At 44.8% G+C, this 25,068-nt stretch overlaps 1 protein-coding gene across 1 annotated transcript in view; it reads right to left on the bottom strand.

Annotated features, from left to right (window-relative positions):
* Prkca (protein kinase C alpha) overlaps window positions 1-23,600 on the bottom strand; it is a 391,920-nt gene extending 368,320 nt beyond the window's left edge. The window contains exons 1-2 of the mRNA XM_041636098.1: window positions 22,861-23,600; window positions 20,152-20,183 (exon numbers count right to left, since the gene is read on the bottom strand). Coding sequence (XP_041492032.1) covers window positions 20,152-20,183; window positions 22,861-23,033 — 205 coding nt within the window. The 5' untranslated portion in view covers window positions 23,034-23,600. The remainder of the gene's footprint in view (window positions 1-20,151; window positions 20,184-22,860) is intronic.
* Window positions 23,601-25,068: the final 1,468 nt, after the last annotated feature.

Genomic DNA, 25,068 nt, shown 5'->3' with positions numbered 1-25,068 from the left:
TTTCTTCTTCAGTGGTCACACCTTGCCAATTTTTAGAGTTCACTCAATGGCTCCTTCCTTGGGTGAGATTTTCCTGACCTCAGGCTCAGCCTACTTCCTTTGTTACATACCACCACATAGCCTTTTTTTTTTTTTTTAGTAACTCCATACACAGCCTTTAGTTATTTGTCCATCTAATTATTAAATTTATGGCTAGGTACATTCCCTAAAGGATGACAGCAGGGTCTCAGCTGTACTGATTCTGTGTCCAGCATCAGACCCCTTACCTACACGTCAATCTTTAAAACGGTCTTCTGGAATTCTAGGTGCCATTCTGTGAAACAAGGCCCCACCTCCAAATGCCATGTGAAAGCTAAATGATAAGCTCACCCTTAGAACTTCAAATTTTAAAAAAGAGATGATAGTAGAGACAAAGCTAGAACAGAAAGAATAGTCAAAGAAAGGGACATACGTAGGGATGGGTGGAAGACTCACAGAGGTTTGCAGACGTTAGATATCTGGAGCTTATAGAAGTAGAAGAAGACAGAAACACATTTCAAAAAGAACTGATGATCAAAAGCAAAACAAAAGCACTATTTGATATCACTTTCAATAAACGTCCCTGGTATCCAACCCTAGATAATCAAGAATTTTCAAATACAGGTTAATAGAAGGACCTTCCTGATGTGAGATGTATATGTGTTGCTTTCATTGGTTAATGAATAAAACTGCTTTGGCCTATAGCAGGGCAGAATATAGCCAGGTTGGAAGAGATATATAGAGATTATGAGCAGTATCCGTCTACACCTTCCTAAGTAACCTCAGAGTGTGATTCTTGTGGGCACTGAGGTCAGTGTGCAGCATGTCCAGTCTAAGACAGGCTAACCCTGTGGTGGCCAGGCTGTACCCTGTTCTAGGCAAGTTCAGTTACTCAGAAAGGACACACAGAAGAGCACGGCATGTGCGCAGTGAGGGGCCACCTCTAGAAGCACAAAGAAGCCTCCAGACTCAAGCAGGAACAAATGAAAGACTCTCCTGGAAAGGAAAGTGCTGGGACCGAATTAACCTCCGACGAAATACACACTCCTCTGTGTGTCTTTGAAGCCATCTCAGTCTAACGTCTGCCAGGCAAGACGACACTTGCTTCCCACTGCCATCCTATATGCCAGGACTCAAGACAGGAAATTAAAAAGCACATTCCTACAGACGATCTCACACGTTTTTATTATGTGTGTTGGGTACAGAAAGATAACATCCAGACTCGAACTGTTAAGATGGAGAATTTGTTTTTAAAAAATAGACAAATCCATGAGGAGTTTATTTTCAAGGTGCTTTTTAAGGAATTGCAGCAAAATCCTTATGGTGAGAAGAACAAAATAAAATTCATGATCAAGATCTATTTCAAATCAGCCAGACATGGTGGCACATGCCTTTAATCCTAGCACTTGGGAAGCAGAGGACAGATGATCTTTGTGAGTTCGAAGCCAGCCTAGTCTACAGAGCCAGTTCTAGGACAGTCAGGGATGTTATGCAGAGAAGCCTTGTCTCCAGAGGCGAGGGGTAGGGTGTGCAGAGGTGCAGAAGGATCTATTTTAGACAGCGTGTGATAGGCCCTAGCTATGTGGGAGGCTGAGGCTCGAGGCTTAAAGCCAACCCAGGCAGCATAGTAAGACACCCATCTCAAAACAAAACAAAACAAAACAAAAAAAACACCTACAAAATGACTCAAGCACTTCATTGTGTGTGATTCAGGCAGGTGTGCGTGTGTGTGTGTTATGAACACTCAGGTCATAGCACCTGTGCAGAGGTCAGAGGCCAACTTCCTGGAGATAGTTCTTGCCTCCCACACTGAGTCTGAACTCAGGTCACCAGACTTGCACAAGACCTTCTGCTCACTTAGCCATCTCAACATCTCCAATGTGCCAAACTGGGGCACATTTCATCTCTCTGGGGCATATCAGTGAGATAAACCGCCCTCATCTGGTTGTAAAATTAAATTAGAAAAATACGTAAGTGCTTAACACTGAGCTAGACACAAAGGAGGTTCTCAATAATTGTTCGGTACTATGATTCTCCCCAACAGCAACTGTGATCCCTGGTGAAGAATATGGCTAAGTAACTGGTAGGTATGTGCACGGATGTCTGATGGCAGTCAGCCCCAGAAGAAGGTCTCAGGGCCGTGACATCCACCATAAGACCAAGAGCGTCACGCAAAAGGCAGGCTTTAGGAGAGGAGAAAGGAGGTGGACGGGAGAAGTGGATGGAAATCGTTCTAAAGGTCAAATCTGCACAAATAGGATTTGTGCATGCGAAAGCATGCCATCCTATAAACACAAAGTAATCCCCGGGCTCCCTTGGCTAGCTCAAAGGATTGTAAGCAGGCTTTCAAAAAACACAACTACCCGCCCCTTAGGCACTTCTCCCCGTCCCTGAACTCAGTCTAGGAACAGCAGGCATCCTGACTTGCAGCTTCCGATGTCACACACACACACACACACACACACACACACACACACCAGTGGGATGGATCCCAGAGCCTCACACATGCTGAACAAACATCTACTGTGAGCAACAACCCCCAGCCCTTCCTACGTATTTGTGAAAACAGCAATCTAGGCTCCCACCATCCACCATCGCCATGAGGACTCTTCCCATGTCCCCCTTAAAACCAGGCAGAAAAGTCTATGGCTGGTATTTATTTTGTTATGTCTTGCCCAGATATTTTAAGTGGTGTCCAGAATGACTTAAGTGACAACATTTTGTAAGAGACCACAAAATCAATGTGCCGCTCAACGGCCGCATTTCAGCGGCACAGGAGCCACACAGACCTGAGAAATAAACATTTGTTCAAGCCAACGTGAGCTAGAAAAGTCTCGTGCCATGGAGTGATGAGGGCGGGCTGTGTTTAACTTTGCTGTTGGTTGACTGGTTAGTTGGTTAGTTCTTTCACTTCAATTTTCATCTAAAACCAACTCAATTCTGACTGAAGGCCAATACACAACAGCAACAAACTCAGAACAGCGTCCGCACGCCTGCAAAGCAAGCACTTTCAGGATGACAGTTTCTTCTTTAATCCCCTCCAGCTCGTGTGTGTGTGTGTGTGTGTGTGTGTTTGTGTGTGTGTGTGTGTGCGCGCGCGCACACACGCGCACATGCACCTGGTCTGTGTATGTGTATATGTGTGTGTGTGGTCTGTGTATGTCTCTGTGTGCGTACAGTTTGTGTATGTATGTTGTATATGTATATGTGTGTCTGTGTTTATGTGTGTATGGTCTATGTGTGTCTGTGTATATATCTGTATGTGTGTGTGTTTTATATGTATGTGTGTCTGTATGCGTGTGTCTGTGTATGTTTGTGTCTGTGTATATGTCTGTGTGTGTCATATGTGTATGTGTTTATGTTGTGTATGTCTGTATGCATGTGTGTGTATTTGTGTGTCTATTGTGTGGTCTATATGTGTAGGTCTATGTGTTTCTGTGTATGTATATGTGTGTCTGTATGTGTAAGTGTGCGTGTGTGTATGTATGTTCAGTGAGGGTGCATTATTATACATTATTATGTGGTAGCCAGAGGACAACCTCCAGTGTCGTTTCTCAGAATCTATGCACTTTGCTTTTGAGACAGTCTCTCACTAGTCTATAACTCAGCAGCCTAGGCTAGACAGGCTGGCCTGGAGCCCTAGGCATCTGCCTGCGCCTGCTTCCTGGAGTACTGGAATTATAAGAAGGCACCAATAACACTGGGCTTTATTTTTTCTTTAATGAGGGTTCTGAACATCGAACTCAAAACAGTGCCCTCCAACTGCGCTTTCTCCCTAGCTTGAGTGACAATATTTTTAGGAAAACTTTTTCATAGATTTTTGGAAGACAGAGATTCTGCATTTCTATGAAGAACTGAGAAAACTGGAAGAGGGGCAGATAAGCTAGAGCACCTGAGGGTCTTTCCTGCCTTCAGACAAGATTGCAGCCAGGAGGGGCTTGGGCCGTGTGTGCCAGGGAGGGCAGGGGGCTTCCACGGCCATGCCAGCTCCTGGAACACAGAGTTGAGGAGTCTTCTGAAGTTGATCAAGGAGCATGACTGTGAGCATGTGCTCCACCACAGGTGCAGGCACCACAGGTGCAGGCAAGAGCATCGCATATTTGCACCCCTACTTGAGATCAAATTTCTCATTATTATTGTGATGGTGGAGGCCAAGATTGCCTTATTTCCAGTGTAGATTTCACTTCTCATGTTAGAAAAATGCCCATTCTTTAATATGTTAACACACATTGCCTTTCTATATTGAAAAAAAAAAAACACTCTAGTGCTCCGTGAATCCAGCCACACGTTAAACTCCCAACAAGAGGTCACAGGCTTGAGCCTCTTAGAAAAGCCCCCCCCCCCCCAACCCAACTGCTAACAGAGGGTCCGTACACAGCAGGTCCAATCCTTTCCACATGAACAACCACCACTTCATCTTCCGTGTTCATTCCCTTTGCCTCCAGATGTTCCCACACACAAAAATAACTCTAAAGCCCAACTTTGATCCTGTGTTGGAAATGGAAAAAAAAATTAAAGAAGATAGCGCATACAGTCATGTGGGTGAGATTTAGACAAATAAATGGCTATATAACAATTTGATTCGAGTTTTTCCAACACTCCCAGCAGACAGACACGCACCCACACAGAGACACACCTCTTATCCACAGACACGCTAAATTTTGCAGAGAAATCAAATGAATGTATGTGAAAGTATTTAGAAAGAACTCCGAAAATTTGCTTTTTCACAGGCCCATGTGTCATGGTATATCCTCAAGGGCTTAGTGTAAACCAGTTTAACTTTATGAACTGCCCTCAATTGGGGATGCCTCATGTGATGGAAAATGTCCTATTGATGTTCTTTCCACATTAATAATACACACATAACTCACAGGCAGGGGTGTTATAAAGGCATCTTTAAAACTGTATGACCCGGCTTGACCCAGGTCTGATCAGTGGAACGTCTGGATCAAGTTGCAACTTGCAGAAAATGCAAAGGAGTCTCACAAACCTGGAGCCTGAGGACCATCGCCAGTTCCACCTGGGGTGTGCAAATGGTAAAATGTTGACTGTGGGAAACTCTACATCCTAACATCTAGGGACTTTCCAAAGTATTACAAGGGAAAGGAGGCCATTATTGATTATCAGAGATATGAGAACATTTCCAGCTATTTTTAAATGTGCAAGATTAAAGCTGCAGTACAGGGGTACCGAGGAGATAAAAGAAAACAATGACTGTCCAAGTCCTAACAGTAGTGACCTGAGCAGGACGGATCAGGCGAGAGTTCTCTATTTGACCTAAGCAGGGTCACCAGAATGTCAACCTCATGATCCTTTTTTAAGCCATGCATTTGCTTTATATGATTTTATCCATCTGTGTTTTATAGTACAGCAAAAGGTTTCAAACTATGACCAACTTTGCCCCCCTCCCTGAACCCTAAAGCTGAAATTTCCAATATACATGTAGCCATTTAACTTGAAATTTTAATGAATTAAAATTAAATAATAAAAAATTTAGTTTCTCATTTCAAGGGTTTACCAGCCAGATGGTGTCTGTGGCTACCACACTGCAATAAAGGCTTACTGTTGGCACAAAACCCTATGGGGGTAGTGCTCATCTAGCCAAAGGGGGCTTTTCCAGATTGCCAAAGCTCCAGGGACTCCTAGGTTGTCTCTCCTATAAGACCAGCAAATACAGGCAATCCCTGGCCATTGGCGGCTTGCATTCCTACTAATCCTTGCTTATGAAAAGGATTCCTGCCAATGACAAGCAGTATAAACTCACAGTGACATCCACCCAGCAACCACATGGACAACAAGCTGACCTCACCCAGAGCAACATTACCCCAGTGCCACTAACAGCGGGGTGGGGGCAAAGGACAAGTCTGAATCGCCATCAAGGAAAACATCTGGCTTGTGCCCAGGTGCGCCACACCCATACAAACTGATGGAAAACTGTGGCCTCCGAGACTAAGAAAACTGACGAAAGGCAACGTGGCATTCTAAAAGGGATCCCAGGACAGAAAACAGGAGAATCTGAGGAAAATTCGAGTAAGGACAATAAGTTAATGACACTGTTGTGCTACCATTCATTTCCTGGTTTGGATCACTGCGCGGTGGCTGCATCAGTGCTGACACTAGGAGAAGCACCGGGAGGGGAGAAACTCCCCGCCTTCTTTCCCAAAGTGTGTGCCTTTGTGAGAGAGACAGAGACAGAGAGGATTTAAATTATTTCAACATAAAATACTGGAAACGTTTAGGGAAAAGAACCCTATTTCTTCTAAAGTAAACAGAGAATTGTAAATGGCGGTACCCACCTGTAATTACAGAACTTCCAAGTTTAGAGGCAGGAGAGTCACATGTTTGAAGCCTGAGACCCAGTTTCCAAAAATTAATTAATTAATAATTCATTTAATTAAAACAGAGACTGACAGGAAAGAACTCCAGTAAGAGGTAGACACAGCTGGACCACTTTGGAACAAGACGTGCTTGGCACAATGAGAGCTCATGGACTAAATGAAGGCATCCCCCCTCTCACCAAGAAACTCCCCAGGATTTCCCTCCAGAAAAGAGGGCTGGGTTGCTGGGAAAGGAAGCCTGCGACTGAAGGAGGCAATGGTTTCCATCCCAGGGAGACAGAGGAGAAATAAGGAAGGTGAGATGACGCTGGCCTGCCCTCGGCATTCAGGCACCGTCAATCTTTTTCAGTTATCCACGCACACCTGACCCATGGTGTAATTTCTAGCTGCCTTTATAGAGTATCCTCAGGACAACTTCTTCACTTTCAGATTTGGAACATGTTTCAAACGTTGCAACGATGCAGAATACCCAAGAGGATGCCCAGAGAATTCACTCACGAAAAGGAAATATCATCTGGCACTAATTTTTAAATTACTTATTACATTTTACCTAATCTATTCATGTGCGCATTTGTGTCTGTGTGTACATGTGCACACATGTGCACAGTGGCACACGTGTGAAGGTCAGAGGATAATTGGTTGAAGTCAGTTCCCTCCTTATACCATGGAGATACTGGGGATCAAACTCGGGTCCTCAGACTGCGGCGAGCACCTTGAAATACACTGAGCCCTCTTGCAAACCCTGGGGCTAATTTTTAAAGCAGCTTAGAAATCTAGCCCACGGGAAACTATTTCTCCCGAGAAATATTTACAAGACGTTAGTGTTGTACTCAGCTTTGGCTAGAAAATAAATATTGGGAAATGGAGTGCATAAACGTTTCATTTATCATCAGCTCTGCCACCTTGTTTATTTTGTGTGGCTATTAGCTGTGTCCACAGTTCCGAGATCAGAACCTCAGATCTCCAACACAGAAACTCTAGGAAACAAAGGCTTTAACTTCTGCATCTGGCGTGGACCGTTGTCTAGAAGCAAGTTCCATTCTAAGAGGGGAATACCACAAGCAAAACAACGAAATATAAATGCTGCGGCTTCTAGAAGCCTTGGAGTCTCGTTCAGGGGATGACTAAAAATATATGCATCTAAAGATTAAGAGAACAAAAACAAGAAATTAAATAAAATGAAAACTCCGTTCTGTTTGAAGATCATGGCAAGGCCAATGGCCTACTAAGAAAAAAAGGTATGTATTTCCAAGGGGAGTCTTTTCCTTGCCCGTGGAATCTCATGTATTATGAATTCTCAAGTCTGTTTTAATGAGTTAAACAGCTCTTTATATACAATTGTGAGACTGTTTACCTATAAACTATCAAAGTTAAACATACAATCCTAATTTACTCAGAACTCCTAGATTTACATGAGAGCTGTGTTTCTGTTCCTAGAAGGAACTGCTATTTCCCCCAGAAAATCAGAGGAGCCCAGGGCCTGCTTTGGATAGCTGTAGCCCTCGGGCTGCTGGAATGTTGTACAGATGTTGGTGGATAGGCGACAGCACTCATAGGCAGCAGGACTCCTGACTCAAATCCACGGAACCCAATACAAAGATTCACGAGCTTCCAGGAGGTAGGAAAATGGCACAGTGGGCACAATGAAGTGTACGGAGCAGAGGCTGGAGACTCAGGTGTCCACTCTGTGTGCTTGGGCCTTACAGAAAGCCATTCATCTCTCGCAGTCGACATCACAGCTCACGGAGCTGGGCTAGAGTCCGCAGACCTCTTTTATTTCTGTTCTTTTGTTTTGAGTCAGGGTCTCATGTACTCACATAGTCAACGTCAGTCTCTAGCTCACTACGTAGCCAAGGTGGCCTTGAGTCTCCTATCCTTCTGCTTTCATGTCCTAGGTGTTGCTAGTTTATGGGCTTAGTACATCTTCTGCAGGCACTCGAGCAATAGAACCAGATCTCTACCTCCACAGTTCTTTCTTGATCTAAAATTCTGTGGCCGTGGTTCTTCCTGGCCCTGTGACAACAGGAAGAGTCAAGGAGGTAAGAGTCATCTTCTTAGGTGTTTATGAATTCAGATGGTTCATGTACACTGCACAACCCCAATTTCATTGGCTTTGACTCTATCATAATTTAGGTAATATGGTTCATAAAAACAATTATTTCATAGTAAACAAAAGTTTATCCACTTGACATAAATATACTAAGAAAATAAATAAATAAATAAATAAATAAATAAAAAGCCAGGCATGGTAGCACATACTTTTAATCCTAGTACTCAGGAGGCAGAGAAAAGTGGATTTGTATGAGATCAAGACCAGCCCGGTCTACGTATCAAGTACCAGGGCTACACAGTGATATCCTGCCAGGCAGGGGGAGTTGAAAGTCTAAGATAAAGTCTCCACATGGCTTCAGGACAGTACAACAAAATGTAATATAACTTGGCCAAAAAAAAAAAAAAAGGAGAGACAGATGGGCAAATGCATAAAAAGTCAATGATGTATTTCCTGATGCTGGGATAAAACTGAGGCCATCAATCAACTCCCACTAACGGTCAAGTCTGCCAAAAGCATTTTATGTACAAGTGAAGCTATCAAAATTAGTATCATGAATATGTTATTCTTCCAGAGTGTACTCATATGTGTGTGTGTGTGTGTGTGTGTGTGTGTGTGGTGCATCCATACCCACTCATGCATGTACATGGAGGAGGGAGGCAACACAGAGGTGGCCAGCCGGCAGGTGTCTTCCTCCATTTCTCTTCATCATTTTTATTTTTTGTTTGTTTATTTGTTTGAAACAAAGTCTCTCACTGAACCTACAGCTTGCTGCTTCAGCTAGATCGGCTGGTTGGCCAAACTGCCCCTGAGATCCGCCCATCTTTACCACTCAGCACCAAGGTTATAGGCATGGGCCACCACACTGCCTTTTACATGGGTACTGAGATTCCAAACTTAGGTCCTGACACTTGCCCAGCAAGCACTTTATCTGCTCAACTGCCCTAGAGTTTACTTTAAAAGAAAACAAGACGAAAGTATTCACAAAAGCATTCGTAATCTATCTCATTATCATACTAAGTGGAAAGCCCAAGAGAAAGGCTCAGAGTTCCATTATCACAGCTACAGAGCATTTCACTAGATTCATTTAGCTCACCACGGCAAGTCCTCACACACCAATGACCGCTGCCCTGATCTGAAAATTAATCTTCATAGACTATGATTTTACAAGCTGATCTGCATCACTTGGACATTTGATAGCTATGGCATCTAACTCTATATTAAGAGGTAGTGGGTCACCTGGTTACATAACCAAGCCAACCAAGAGTGGGACACAAGTCGGCTTTTAGCAATAAACTTTAATTCGATTCTAAAAAGTAAAATAAAATAGGTTATACAAGCTTCTAAACGGTTTATAATTAGTAATCATTTGATTTTTAATTGCATATATGTAGCATATAGAAATAAGATAATATTACGGCCACACTTTAAAATTGAAGCCAAATGTCTGTCAGCTGAGCCATCGGCTGCTAGCCAAGTGTGAAACTGGAGAGACAGAGGGCACGTTAGTGACCAAACCCAGCACATGGAAAACTAGACCCACTCCCAAGACAAGTTTAGGATTATTATTGGACAGTGACCCCTAATATGATAGCTGTGGCTTGCACTCTCCCTATGGACTACAAACACTCTTTATGGAATGTTTATGTTCTAACAACTGAACAGAGAGCTACTTGAATTTACAAGACAGGACAAGAGACACTTTTAAAACACGTCTATATACTATAGTTAGGAATCAATATTTAAATTGTGTCCATAGTAATGTCATGTCTCCTGTTTTAAGACAGTCTGCTTATGGGCAGTGTTACTTAAGACAGTTATATAGTTGTGTGAATTCAACTATCAGAGGCTTAAGTATTAACATAAAATTCAGAAAAGAACTTAAGCTGACTTAAGGTTATTTAACTGCATGGTAAATGTTTTGGTTTGGTTTGGTTTGGTTTGGTTTAGTTTCGTGTCAGGGATGAGATCCAAGACCTATGCTTGGCACACAAGCACTCTATGTCTAAGTCAGATCCCTGGCTGCAAACGTAAATCTGAATATGACCTAGGCAAAGCCTTAACCAGTGGGAGCCACACTTTCTTCAATTCCTGAGACTTTTGTGTCGACAAATTGCCACAAACAGCACTACAAATCATATTTCACTTAAAAACTTGAAGGAAAAACAAATGGAAAGAGTAAAAGGGTTTGGCTGTGTGTCTGTGCAGCTTCACATGTGAAGAAAACAACTATGAAAACCCTGGCCGTCACCGAATCTGCCTGGTTTCAGGTCCCAGCTCCACCGCTCCCTCCCTGCTGTGGGCGAGCTCTTTAACTTCTATTTGCCCCAGTGTCCCTGTTGCAGAGCAAGGGTGGCACTGCCAGCTCTCCACAGGGCGAGCACAATAGACACACATTGTAAGCACACATCAGCTCGGGAGTAGTGTCGTGTGAACTGCCATTTCTCCCCTGGGAGCTCGGATAAAAGTCCAGGTGAAAACCCATCTTACATTTCAGCCTAGAGCCCCAGAGCTCAGTGGTATCGCTTGCAAAGTTCTCTGGTATGCTGAAAATACAGCAGGCTGAGTTCAGGCTGTAAGTAAGAAAGAAATGGCCAATGACAATGAACAGAAAAATCTAACTAAATGAACAGGCAATTCCTAAAATAATGTTGCCGGTTTTAAATATGTAAATGTTTTAACCATATTCCCCATATTAATCTGTAAAGAATATCTAGTATAACTGAGTGTCTTGTATCTGGACCTAATTTCCATGGACCAAGAGCCCTGAACTTCTAAAGTGACTCTGTAATCAGTCCCCAGGCTTCCTTTGAGAGAGCCAGCAACAGTGTGAAGGCCACAGCTTTCTTCGTAAAACCAAGGGACTTTCCAACTTCAATACAATGTATCTTTCACAAGAAGCTACAATGCCATCTCCCCAGCTATAACATTTTCCTGAAACATGTACAAGACACAATAAGAACAAAAAGAAGACACACAAGGAAACAATGTATCCTTGCAAAAGGCCACAGATTTCAGAGTCTGCAGGCACCAAGAGCTGCACAAACTGTTCTCCGATCTGCTCTAGGACTTGGATGGGACTGGTAACATATTAAATAATATAGCCTCCCATTCTGGCCTGTTTGGCTTTTAGAACACAGAAGTTACACTCACCTACCATGCTTCCTGCTATTATTTCCTCACCTTAGAATGTCTACCTCCTCATCCCAAGGCAAGGGAATCCATGTACCCTCTTAGCCCCAACCTAAACCATCACCTAGTAAATACAAACAATGTGTGCTGCCTTCCAACATGCTTCCAGAGTTTGTCCTTCATTCAGACTAGCATATAATATTATGTCCATGCTAAATGCAAAGGCATGGTTTGATGCTCTCATGGAGGGCTTCTCAGGCTCACTTTAAGTTCCTGACGCCAAGCTTCCTGTCCTGTGCACTGAATCACTGGAATGCTACAGATACAGTGGTAGTCCATGCATCCATAGTACACGCCTGCTATAGTGACTCCTGATCGTTCAACACCTCCACAATCAAGTGTGGTCAATGCCTGACAAGAACATCAAGAAATGGGGACTTGTGAGAGGCAGCGCAATCCATAGCTTCTTAACACCTGGGTTTAAGTCCCAGCTCCACCCCGTTCAAACTGTGATCGCCAACCAGTGTCTAACCTTCCCTCTCCTCTGGAATATCTGTAAAATAGATAATGTTACCTCTTCAGAATTGTTGAGGCCAACTAATGATCAATTAACTCAAGGACAGTACCTAGCAATGAATACGACAGGGGAAGAAAGGGGAGGCAGCAGTTGCCAGTGTGCTTCAAGTACAAAAAACTCCTCACCCTGCTGACCATGTGAAAGACTGGACACCAGCGATGAGATACATCCAAAGAGTCTGGGGCTGGGGGTGCAACTCAGTGGGGGGACATTTGCATAACACACACACAAAAAAGAGTTTGCTCATGGGACCTAAACAGGTCTGTAAGATGCCTGCATGCCCGTTATTCCCATCATTACTGATCTCCCAGTGCCTTTTTAGAGCTATCCCAGACAAGACAGATGGACCCTGCATTCCTTAAAACGCCAAAAATAGAAATGTATAGATATGGGGTGGGGGAAGACAGCGAGGGAAGGCGTATGAACGATGGGCTGTCCTTACACTAATCTTACTGTGTGGACCTGCTCCTAAATAATTCCAGTTTTGTGATGACAATTAATCAAGTCATTCCCCTCTCTTCTGTTCTTCACAAAAATCTATTTCCACAAGTCATTTTCCCCTTTGTATAATTTAAGAGAGGTTTTTTTTTTAAATTTGGTTTTAGCAATTTCCATTCAATCTGACTGTTAATTCTGTGTCCCTACCGAGATGCTCATGGCTTAAGTTAACGCCTACCATGAGTTTCAGGGTTGGGTAGAAAAACAAGAGTTTAAATGAAAGGTTTGCTGTGGAAAGTCTGAGAAGGGTGAGGACCACAAAGACTCCAGGAGTCTAGTTCCAGAGAAGTGGCTCAGTGTTTCCTTAATAGCATCATTTTTCCCCTCCTACATACAAATCCTGGCTTCACCGGCACCAAAAGGAAACAGTTTCCAGTTGGCTGAAAGGAATGCTTCTGCAAAACGTTACAGTCTGAACCCAGGCCCCACCCCCAGGCTGGAGTCGGTCTCAACTCTCCCTCTGCAAAGGAGACTCCAGGGTGCTTTTAGAACAAAATCACATAAAATGAGAAAACTCTGATAGTGTATACCAACTAAGAAATGTTAAGGTTTTTTCTTCTTTCTGTTTGAATAAAACCTTTAAAGCTATTGCAATTCAATTACAGATATTTTCTGCTACCATTCCCACCCCTTCTTTTCTCACCTTAAGACTCAAAAAAATCTTTCAAGTTTAGGAAGTTTAAAAATAAGAGAATCGATGTGTTAGGCATGACAGCGTGGGGTCAGCTATTAGTGACCTCAAGGTGACGCAGGACACTGGTGTGACAGTGCCAAACGTCCCCTGAAGAATGGCTTCAATTTTTCACTCTGGATCCAACTCATCTTGCCTTCCTAATACAGCCCAGGAGATGAGCTTGTTTTATTTGTGGCAGTGAGATTTAGTCCTGGCGCTTTTCGTGAGAGAGAGAGGAATGTAAGTATCATTTGCGCTGTATTAAGTTATTAGGGCCAGTACTACACACAACTCATTAGAGATGCAAACTCGCATTTTCTGCTGTTTTTCAAAGCTGCCAAAAGTGCCTTTTTAAGTCCTCTGAAGATGTACTCTAGGTGACAGACCTTTGGACAAGAAACTAGCTTGAAAAAAAAAAAAAGAAAAAACAATAATAAGGCTGACACTTGGCCCATAGTTGTTATCTTTCGGGTTATGAGCATTCATATCACAACAGTTCTAATATTTATATAATCACACACCCAACAAATATTTACATAGTGTCTGTGGAGCACCAGGCATTGCACTAAACACCGGAGACACACAAGACAAGAGAAGACTTAGTCTTGCACTCTGCCAGGAAGAAGCTCTGCATTGCCCATAAACAGCCGGAATGGCTGGAAGTTTGGGGCAGGCCTGAGCTGTGCTGCCTGGCCTACTACAACTTATGATGGCCAGAGGACCAAAGGAAGGAAGCTTTCCGGTATGGAGGAAGAAAGCATCCATTAGGAAGTCAAAAGAAGCAGGGGAAAGGACTTTGAACACCCTGCTGAGGGCCAAACTGCACCCTGCAGCAGCTCAGAAACAAATGCTACCCTGAAACCAGACTCACCGTATTAAAGAAAAGCAGCCCCACAACCTATGGGCTGCTGTGTCTAAAACCTTAAATTTGGGGGGACAGTATCTGGGAGGGGGAAACGCCATCAGAGGGTATGAAATCAAGACAACATAAAATGAAAGGGAGCCTGGTTGTCCATGTCTTCTACAAAAGTAAACATCTGTTAGGGTTCCACTGCCTGAAAAGGGGGATAAGCACTCCACGCACCCCACACCTCTGCCTTCCAATGGGAGAGGATGCGAGTTAATAAAAAAACAGAACACCTTCACCCCCATGCAAAAGAGAGTCACTCCTTAAGCCAGGTAACAGAAATCGGTGCCAGGTGGGAATATCTGACATCTCTTCCGGCCTGGCATCCCTACTTACAGCAAATAGTATGCATCTTTACTGGGAGGGGGCAGTTGAGAAGACCACGAGTGGTCTCTGTCCTCACCGTACTAACTCTTCTGAGTTTTACAGGCAAGGTGGCCTTTGACATTGACACAATACTTCAGAGACAGGAGAATGTACCGGTGGCTCAGTAGCCCATAAGCCAACTGCACTGCCATAGCACAGAGGATGAGAACAAGACTGTCTCACCCAGGTGGAGGACAGGGCCGACTTCTGAAGAGACTCTATGATCTCTATGGCATGGACACGCCTCCACTCACAAACAGATGTGTACACAGAGGTACACCTGCACAAAGAATTTTTAAAAAGGTTTTAGCTATAGTCATCATTTGGGAGTGAGGAACCAGTCGGAAAGCGGATGCCAAGGCGTGAGCCTCTGCTTTACAGACAAACGATTACAGAAACCTCTGACACAACCCTGAGCCCCCGTGGCAGCTGGGGATCACTGACAGTTTTAGGAGGCTGAGTTCTTGTGCCACCTGTAAGATGCGCGCCCTTCAAACCTTGGGCTGGGATCAGAATTGAGGGGCCCTAGGTTCAATTCCAAGCACCACAAATCACATGAACAAACAAACGAGGCAGGGATTCCAGCATATGAGAAGAAAAAAATGTTCCATTCAAGTTGGCCAAGCTCACAGTTCTGCCCAGCTTGGCTCTCAGCCCTTGTCTATCTCCTGGCACCTGGCATCCACACTACTTGGCAGATGAGGATGACTGGACATCCCTTTTCTACAAGGTTGCCAACTCAATCCCCACTGCCCCATTTTTGTTTAAAGGCCAGCCTCGGCCTGGGCATACAGCTAAGCTCACAGAGTGCTTGCCTAGGGTTTAATCGCCATCACCACTTAAAGTAAGCAGCACATGCCTGTAATGCCAGCGCCTGAGAGACAGAGGCAAGATCAGAAGTTCAAGGTCATCCTCATCTACATTGCAAGTTCAAGGCCAGCCTGGGTTCTATAGGCCACTGTCTCAAAAAGGGTCTGCCTCCGTTAAGTGAGTCTCTTCCTAGAATCCCTCAGCCTGTACAGCTTGGCACAGATAAATATTCTTTCTTTCCTGTTTTCCCATCAAACACCAATTGTCACTTTTTTGAAGGAATGCAAAGCCAATCCTGGTCAGGTATTTATCAGGGATTCAAAATAAAATGTCACCAGCAAAGCAGAAGAAAAACTACCAACAAGTTGGAGCTTAAGTGGAGTCACAGGCAAAGGACAAGATACGATATGTGTGTCCCTAGCGAGAAAGGGGCTCAAGACTCCTAACCACTTTGAGGTGGGGAAATGTGGATTCACTCCTAGGGATATCTGAGAGTCCAGGGCTGTGACCCTGCAGTGGCATGGGCTGCTCCTGATTGTAGTTTCAGGCAGGGCTGACTTTGGATGCTGTCTCAGGGATAGTGCAACCAAACATCCTGGGCTGGAAATTCATTTTAATGTGTGATATTAAATAAGAGAGAGAGAGAGAGAGAGAGAGAGGATAGAAAAAGGAAAAGAGGAAAAATTCAGAGGCTAGCTGGATGTAACAAACTACGTGAACAACTGCCTGGCATGTCAAATAAGCAGGTCACGTTTTCAGAGGCTGCTTCCACCGCTGTAATTAGAGACGGGCAGGGCTGTTGCTAACTCAGAGAAGGAAAAAAAAAAATGACTTGGCTTGGTCCCATTTCCAGTAGTGAAAGTAGCAGATAGCCCCAGAGGACCAGACTCTGTGAGAGCGGTACCAAGGGCCATTCTGTCCTAGACAACTGCTTCAGGAAGCAGAAATCCTCCCTGGAAACAGACCTCCCTGCCTAACAGACCAACGCAGTGTCATCAATGCCTAAGCCACACAAACCTACTTCCTTTTCTCTTCCTTTCTCTGGAAAAAAAAAGGAAAGGAAAATGTAGAAGCTGATCAGCTATCTGCTAATGTTATAGGGAGAAGAAATGAACACAGTCGGCACCAAGTCAGAAACCAGTAAGCAAACATTCAAAATGAGAATGCAAGCCTCATGGCTAGCCTTTAAGAGCTACAAAGGGACTGTCGATCCCTGAAGATCTTAAAGATGTTATTTCATGGCTTCTGGGCCTACAGAGAACTTCTTTTTTCTTCTCCCTGGTATTTAAGGCCCTTAGCTTGATCATCATCCAGACAGTGAATTCTCCAATAGGATCCTCCTGGGTTACCAGCCCTGGTAATATCTCTTTTCAGAATTGTACATCCAGGATGCAATATAAATAAAAATGGTACAACACCTACTTGGGGAGATTAGGAATAGCTCAGCACTTGTCCAAAAGGTTCCTCTAGTCCATTTATGTCAAATCTTGGGTCAAGGAAATAAACTTAAGTGTTTTGTGTGATGAAATCTTAGTATTATCACTCTTATCATTCACTAAGCAAAATTGTGACAGAGCTTATTACTTGTGATTTGGATATGTGACTCTTGTTTGGAACATATGCAAAGAAATAAGAGGAAGAGAAAGAGAGAGAAAGAGATCAAAGAGAGACAGAGAAGAGAAGGAGGAATGGAGGGAGGGTGGGAGGAGGGGAAGAGAAGGGCAGGGAAGGATGAAGAGGGAACACTTGCTACAACCATTTTACCGGATGCTCAGACCAAGGAATTGTTAGTAAATAGAAAATAATGTCACCAGGTAGTCAAAACCTAATATATCAAGAATCTAAAAAGTTTCAGGGTCAGGCATGGTGGCACATGCCTTTAATTCCAGGACTCAAGAGGCAGAAGCAGGCAGACCTCTGAGAGTTCAAGGCAAGCCTGGGACACATAGAGAGTCCCTTCCTCAAAAATATTTTTTTTCCAAACTCCTCCTATTATTTGGAGGAAATGGCTGTCCAACGGTGTGGATGGGGATGAGTTTGTTTCCTGAATAGGAATAACTTTCTAACAACCAGAATCGAAGGGCAAAGGTCAGAGAACAGTAAGCTACAATGTATTCTAAAGCAGTGAGGTGCTCAAAGGAGTGCTGACTTTGAGGAGGCATTAAAAGAAAGACAGGCTGGAGAAGGACTCCTACGGGATTAAAAGCACAGTCCTGGGCAAAGCATCTTTCTTTATTAAGTTACCACAATAAGATACAATATGGCCACAAGAAGTCAAACACAGATGATACATACTAAACAAGATGTAGTGTGCTGATAGCATCTCTAAACGTCTCCATCCTAGAGAAGGTTACTGTGAATTAAATGTGTGTCTGCACTAGGGGAATCCATTACTTAAAGCAATCAGAAGGTAAGTTCTTCAAAGCAAAGAACTGGACATAAGGCCTACTTCTTCAGTCCGTATGGGTCATAAATCCAGTGTTATTGTAAATCTAGTAAGGCAGTTCCCAGAAGAAATACAAATGGCTACTGCACATATGAAAAGAAAAAAGAAAGAGTATTTGACCACACTAATAACCCAGGAGACAGAAGTTAAAAGTAAGGCTCTTTACCCCTCTGACGTTAACAAAGATAGAGCTGATTTCTCTAGAAACCTCTCTACCCAGAGAGTGAAGGGAAGAACAAACACACTTTACATCCACAGTGAACTGTACATTGGAGCCCTTTCGGACAGCAACTCTACAGTGCTCATTAAAACTTAAATTGCACACACCCACGCTTGTGGGGGTATCTAGTCTAGAAATACCTAGCCTGCTTCCCAGAGATGTTCCCCATTGTGGTGTCTATGAGAACTTAGCGGTACCTGAATACCCAACAGTGGAGACAAGGATGAATAACCACACCTGCAGCCACGGCACAGAATCGGGCAGCGCTGACGCTGGCACGGACGGCTATTTAGCATACACTAAGGGAAAACAACGCACCTGCACAAATAACATAAAAGTTCCATCTCTTTTACAACCAAGTATGTGCAAGCAGAGACTAAATGCATGCTTTTGAAAGATGTTATCCCTGGGAGAGGTGAAGAGAAAGCGGTGTGCTAGTTCACTGTTTAAAATGTGATGAGTATACTTTAAAAAAAGAAATGAAAATCATGTCAAAGGGAGTTAGGAAGGTGTGAGGCTATTAACCTGAGAACCCACCGGAAGCTCAGGACATGCTGTGCGGGACGTCTCACAGAACTCCTGGTGGCCATGCACCATGGTCGCCCTGTGACTTCACCAACAAAACCTGCTCTGACCAGGGGGCTGGCAGAGACCCACTTGACTTTGAATCATTTTCATAGGGGGAAGAAAAGATATAGTTTTAAAACAACATAACTATTTCCCTGGACAAGTAATAGTAGAGGAAATTCAGTTAATACTTTTCTTGTAAGTTTTCATAGGCGCTGACCCAAACCAAAGTCACTGTCAAAATAGCAACAGACTTAGATCTCATTTGCATCTCTCAACCACCGAAATTCATGTTCCAACCTAGACCCATACCTAACCTATAAAGTTCAGGCCCACAATTAAAGAACCAAGGTCTTCCAGTCATCTATCATAGAGGCCGATCCAATGCACTTGCCTCTTTATTCTGTTTAAAAGGAATATCTGTTCATTTCCAAATGGAGCTCTCAAAATGACTCATTCAATCAGGGTTTTAAGCACATCATGGAATTAAGAAAGGTACAGTATTAATGATCATTATGCTATAAATGTCCCCTCTCTAATATGTCTATTAGAAACAAGCTCACCAAATTGCAAGTTTACAGAAAGATAATCAACTTAGTAATACACCATCGCTTGTAAAAGAGAAAAGCACATGCGGTGCCTTTATCTAATGCACTTACTAAAAGACAATCTTAGGACAATATTTTCCAGGCTAGAATGTACTTTCCACTCGCCCTAATAATAAACCTATGCCCAGATGGGAAATGTAACCCGAACTAAATAAACATGCTATAGACGATGAGCAGGCAAGCCAGAAGGCGAGCTGGGGAACCTGACATGTCTTTGCAAGCTAAAAAGGAGCAATTTCTCCAACACGACAGATAAGACAGAGAATATAAAAATGTTAGCTATTTGATGGCCGCACAAGGATGGTGGTTTGGGTCTGAGTGAGCACAAATGCAGCTGTAGGTCAGAGAGGAAAGCCGGTGGGTGCCTCCACGGGAGAGCATTCAGGCAGTCATATACTTAAGCCAAAGGAAAAGTGCAGCACACAGTGATGCTGTCAGTCACTCTCCTCTCGCTGACATGCTGTCAAGGTGTGCATACTTTGTTCCTGGTGACAATAAGTGACCTATACAACTTTCTTGGAGAGATGCACAGTCTAAAATTAATTGCTTTGAGAACCCAAGGTATGGAGGGAAGAGGAACAAAACAAAGAAAAAGAACGGGAAAGAAATGCCACATGAATACGAAGTGATTCCTTTTTTTTTTTTTTTCCTAAACGCCCACACAAAGACAGCAGTTTCTGACAGGAATGTTCTCGGCAAAAAATAAAATTACAGGAAGGCTTTTGCTTTTTCTTTCTTCAATGAGAAAAAAAGGCAGTTCGATGTGCAGATTACTAGGCAATACCATGTGATAGTTTTCTTACAAGGCCCATACCAACGTCACTTGTATCCAAATAATGTATCTTTCGGATCACAGAGAAACGGTGAGCAGAGGAACAGCTCCCATGTACAGTGCTCACTTCTGGATGTACTTGAAAATAAAGCCCACGGAGGCAGCTTACCTTGGCACTGGAAGCCTTGTTTCCCAAACCCCCTGGAAAACAGAAAACAAGAACAAATATCTTAGTATCCTTTTCACTGAGACTGCATTGTAACGAGTTACATGAACAAGTATACTTGGAACCCAATGGCCTGATAAGAAAAATGTTCCTAAGTATCTAATTAGATGAATGTACACATTCATCTTTCTTAAACAAATAAGTGAATCTGTCTATAAAGGACCAAGCTTCTATCTAGTCTTTTCTGCCTTGTGATTGGTTCTTACATTTCAAAACAAGAACATGACTTCATACTAAAGATTGTTTGCTATGATACTCAAATGACAAAAAGGAACTTGTGGTTTTAGAATGGAGGAGTGGCTTACTTTATTCCTGAACAGACTAATTTTTTTCTCCCTAAAAATAACTAAAAAGTAGTTTGTCAGAAGTTTGTTTCAAATAGTGCTTATCTAGAATTTGCCAAATAGCACAATTGTTTACACTTAGCTTTGGCTGAAGGAACCCATTTGATGAAATATTGCTGCTATTGCTTGCATTTGAGATTACTGTGATCTAATTTTCATTGAGAACCAATGGCATTCAAAGCATAGACTGAGACCACTTCACTCCTATAAATCCTGACTCTGTAAGCAGAGCCCTGCTGTTGATATTTCACTACAAATACTGTTCCAACAGAATGAACTGCATCAAAATGTTCTCAGGGGCACTCAGAATCTCTTGCTTTGGATGGCATTTTAAATTTACAAAGGATTCCCCCATTCCTTTATAATTACCTCAAAGTCCTAACCCACCCAAACTAAATCAAACACAGTTTTAAATTACCAGTGCTTAAATACTGAAATAAAATTGTAAATTAAAGGGTCATAGAAACCATAAATGAAGGAATATAGAGAAATTAAATCTACTGCAAGATGATCTTGGTGGGGGATTCCCTAGCCATCCAACTGGCTGCCTTCAGGTTAAGCTAAGCACTTGCTTCAGAGTGGAAAGGAGCAGGACTCTTCACTTCCACATCACAGTGTGGCTGGTGCCCCGGGAACCTCAGTTCACCAGGCTGACTGATCCTCTGGGCAATGATAGTGGAGATTCATTAGTTAGTTAGTAATAATGTAAGTCCTTTATCTAACTTATCTACTTCCGGCAAGAAATAATCAGCGGTCTGTCCCCTTTGAACACAATCTCAGGGCTAACAGAGGAGGCCACAAACTGCCAATTGCAATGTCCTCTCTTTGCTCGAAGTAGCCTTATCTACAGTCAACCAGCTCCCGAGCTCTGTTGCTTCAGACGCTAACTGCACTATGAAAACTAAAAGGCTGTGTTGCTCACCAATGGACATTTTTGAATGATTTCTTTAAAGGAAGGAAAAATCAAGCATCGTATTGGCACTCCGATGGTGGGGATCCCCTTTTGACTCCTTTCTCTGGGTGGCATGGATCCAGAGCCACCCACCCATCCTCTATCCACTCTGAAACTCCAACATGTTAGTGTCTAGGTGCACTGTTACCGCCTTGCGGTCTCCCACCCAGGAGGGAGCTAAGGAGCCCCAGGCACAGCTCTCGCTTTTAAAGAGCTGTCATTCCAAGAACATGAAGAAGTATCGGGGGTGTCCTAAGAGAAAACTGAAACTAATATTCAAAGTGGTGGGAAGGGGGTCTGGGCGTTCCCTTAGTTTGGGGATTTTCGAGGGGGGTGTCACTGACATTTTGAAAATCAGATAAAAGCTATAATTCTCTCTCCAGAAAAAAACCATAATATGCATAAACATAATCTCACCTAGTTTGACAACTCAAACTAGAGACCCCCTGCACCCTTCCATCTACCAGGCCCCTCAGTTACCAACGCTAGGTGTTCACTGGAGATCACCTGAACTCTGACACCTTTAGCCATTACAGTATTTTTCTTAAATAAGCCCTCTGTCCTCATCAACGGGGTTACAAGCCTAATCTCCTGTTGACAGGGTCTATTTTAAATGACTCCCTCTGCCCTCTGCCATTTGCCTGCTGGGTTAGCCCTCCTCCCCCCACGGCAAGCTTTCAACAGTTTGCTGCCTCCCATCTCTCTCCCTCCCCACCCTCCCCCTTCTGGGATCACCTAGAAAAGTCAAAGTCTCCGTGCCCAGTAGAAACAGCCTACAGTAGGCAGGGACCCAAGGTTCCAGCGGAGTCCCAACCCGACGCGAGGCACAAACACTCCCCGGAACGCGCCCAGCCTGGCTCGCCAGCAACTTGGAGCGGTGCGCAGCGGCTCCCCGCTACTCCCGGGCGTGTTGGCCTCGCGTCTCAGGGCCACTCTGCCTACAACACTCTCTCTCCCCCGTTCCCTTCGTTTTCACCGGGCTGCACCGGCCGCTCCACTTAGTTACGAGGAAGACCCGTGCGCCCCAGAAGAGGCGAGGGGACCACCCAACCACACCCCGCCATCCATTTCACCCCCGTGCCAGGCCAAACGTTCCTTCAGGGCAGGGCATGCGAGGCAAAGCCCGGCCACTTCCCAGGGAGTGTCCCGCGTGGGTGCGCGCCTGTCACTCCGGGCGAGAGTTCGGACTCCGGCCGGCCACACTAAGTTCTCGGAGGAGTCCTGTCCGTGAGAGTGCGGACGCTCCCGGGCTTGGAGGCGTCCCCGAGCCCCAATCCCTTGGACTACGAGACCTGAGCCTCAGGCAAAGGTGGTTCCCGTGGCTCCCGGGTCCCTCGGGCTACCGCGCGCACCTACCAGATGAAGTCGGTGCAGTGGCTGCAGAAGGTGGGTTGCTTGAAGAAGCGGGCGATGAATTTGTGGTCCTTCACCTCGTGCACGTTCTTCTGCCTCAGCGCCCCTTTGCGGGCAAAGCGGTTGGCCACGTCCTGAGACGCCGTGGAGTCGTTGGCCGGGTAAACGTCAGCCATGGTCCCCCCCAACCACCTCTTGCCTCCGCCGGGGAGCAGTAGCCGGGGAGGGCCGGGGTGGGCGGGGGCGGCGGCCGAGGTGGCGGTGCAAAGGTGCGGTGGTGGCGGCGGTGGCCCGGGAGAGCCTGGCCGGCGCTGCGCTGCTCGGAGCTGGGAGCGGAGCCGCGCTCTCTGGCTCTCCGGCTCTCTAGATCGCTGGCTGGCCCCACGCTCACTGACAGCCCGGCGCCCGGCGCTCGCGCTTCCTACTCGCGGCAGCGGCAAGAGGCGGCCCGGAGCGGCGCCGCCCACTGCGCATGCCCGGAGAGCAAGCGTGTGTGTATAAGTGCACGCGCGCGCGCGGGCTGGGATAGGAGCGCGCGCTACGAGGGCGCGCGCAGCGCGAGCCTGGGGCCTTTTGGCTGCGCTGAGCTGCGCTGCGCTGCACCGAGCAGGACACGCGTCCTCAGGGGTCCCCGTGATCCTGGCGAATAGTCCAGGGCGGCGGTCCCGGGGAGGTCCTGGAGATGCCCAGCCCAGGAAGAAGCCGGGAGGGGCGGATCCTTCTCCTCTGCCGCCTGCTTCTTTTCCTCCCTTTTCCTCAGCTTCCTCCTCCCTCTTTTTTCTCCTCCTCTCCTTCCGCTCGTCGTGCTTGGCCTCCTCCTCTTCCCACCTTCCTCCTCCCACTCCTTCTTCCTTGCTCACACTTTCCTCTTTCTGGGATGGAAGTTCTGTCCCGGAGGAACCAGGCACGCGTCCCTGGACGCCACTCTCCTTAGCAGGTACATAGGTAACTTCTTCTCAAGTAACCTGGACGCGCCGGCATTTCTGGGATTTACTGGCATTTTATAAGCCTCACCTGACTAAAATGTCACTCTTGTCGTTTATGCTACTAAAATGGCCAAGCCCTGATCCTCACTCTGTACAGAGTAGGTAAAAGGGAGCGAGTTTGAATAACTGATCCCTTCTTACCTACCTTCGATCTTTGACTTGCAACTCACCTACATATTATATAGATTTGTATGACAGTCATTATCACCGGATAAGATGCCTGAGGACTTGTCCTGGTTTGTGATCTCATTATTCATTGGCTACCAGAGCTGTGCCTGTGCCAATATCGGGCTCTCTTGATTTTACATGTCCAGAACCTTAATTTAGAAATCATTTTGCATCCTAAGCTAATTGCTGAGATACTGGCAGGTGTAGAGTTCAGCCAGCACATTTGTAAATTGCTGTAAAACTGCTCGTGAAAGAGTAGCTGGAAAGATCTCTATGCAAAGGGCGCACGTGGCGCTGGCCGCCCTAGTGTCTGCTGAATATTTATTAGTTCTGCCTGGAGTTCTTCTAAACCTCCCAAAAGAAGTAACCATCTCCCAACAAGCAGTTCATTTCCCACTCAGTCCAGGCTGGCCTCAAACTCTAAGCAATCCTCCTGTCGCAGTTCCTGAACGCTGGGATTACAGTCATGAGCCATCACACCAGCTACTTTATTGTTGAGTACCAATTGCCAGATTCACTAAGTTCACAAAACATCTTCATGAGCTAAATCCATCAAGAAAGAACACGTTGGACACGGCAGCACTTGCCAGTGATCCCAAGAGGATCAGGAATTGAAGATCTCAAGAAAAATTCTTTTTTTTTTTTTTTTTTTTTTTTTTTTTTTGGTTTTTTGAGACAGGGTTTCTCTGTAGCTTTGGAGCCTGTCCTGAAACTCCCTTTGTAGACCAGGCTGGCCTTGAACTCACAGAGATCCTCCTGCCTCTGCCTCCCAAGTGCTGGGATTAATCAAGAAAAATTCTAAAAGAAAAAAATTGACTAACTATCTTAAAGCATACCCCACAACTCATGAAAGACTATTATTTTTTTGAGATTGCCAAAGTGTGACTCTTGATGAAAAGATAGCTTTTACATTTAAACAAGTGTAGGCTACCGATTGGCCATCACTAGAACAGGCCCTTGGCTGACCCATTCACAATCTGGTGAGCCAGTGTCTTAGGGTTACTGTTGCTGTGATGAAACACCATGACCAAAGGCAACTTGGAGGGGAAAGAGGTTA

The sequence above is a fragment of the Microtus oregoni genome, unplaced genomic scaffold (assembly GCF_018167655.1).
Source record: "Microtus oregoni isolate MIOR12 unplaced genomic scaffold, Mior012 000048F_ref0000485, whole genome shotgun sequence".
NCBI classification, from domain to species: Eukaryota; Metazoa; Chordata; class Mammalia; order Rodentia; family Cricetidae; genus Microtus; species Microtus oregoni.
The sequence above is the reverse complement of the archived record's forward strand: the minus strand, read 5'-3'. Positions and strand labels throughout refer to the sequence as shown.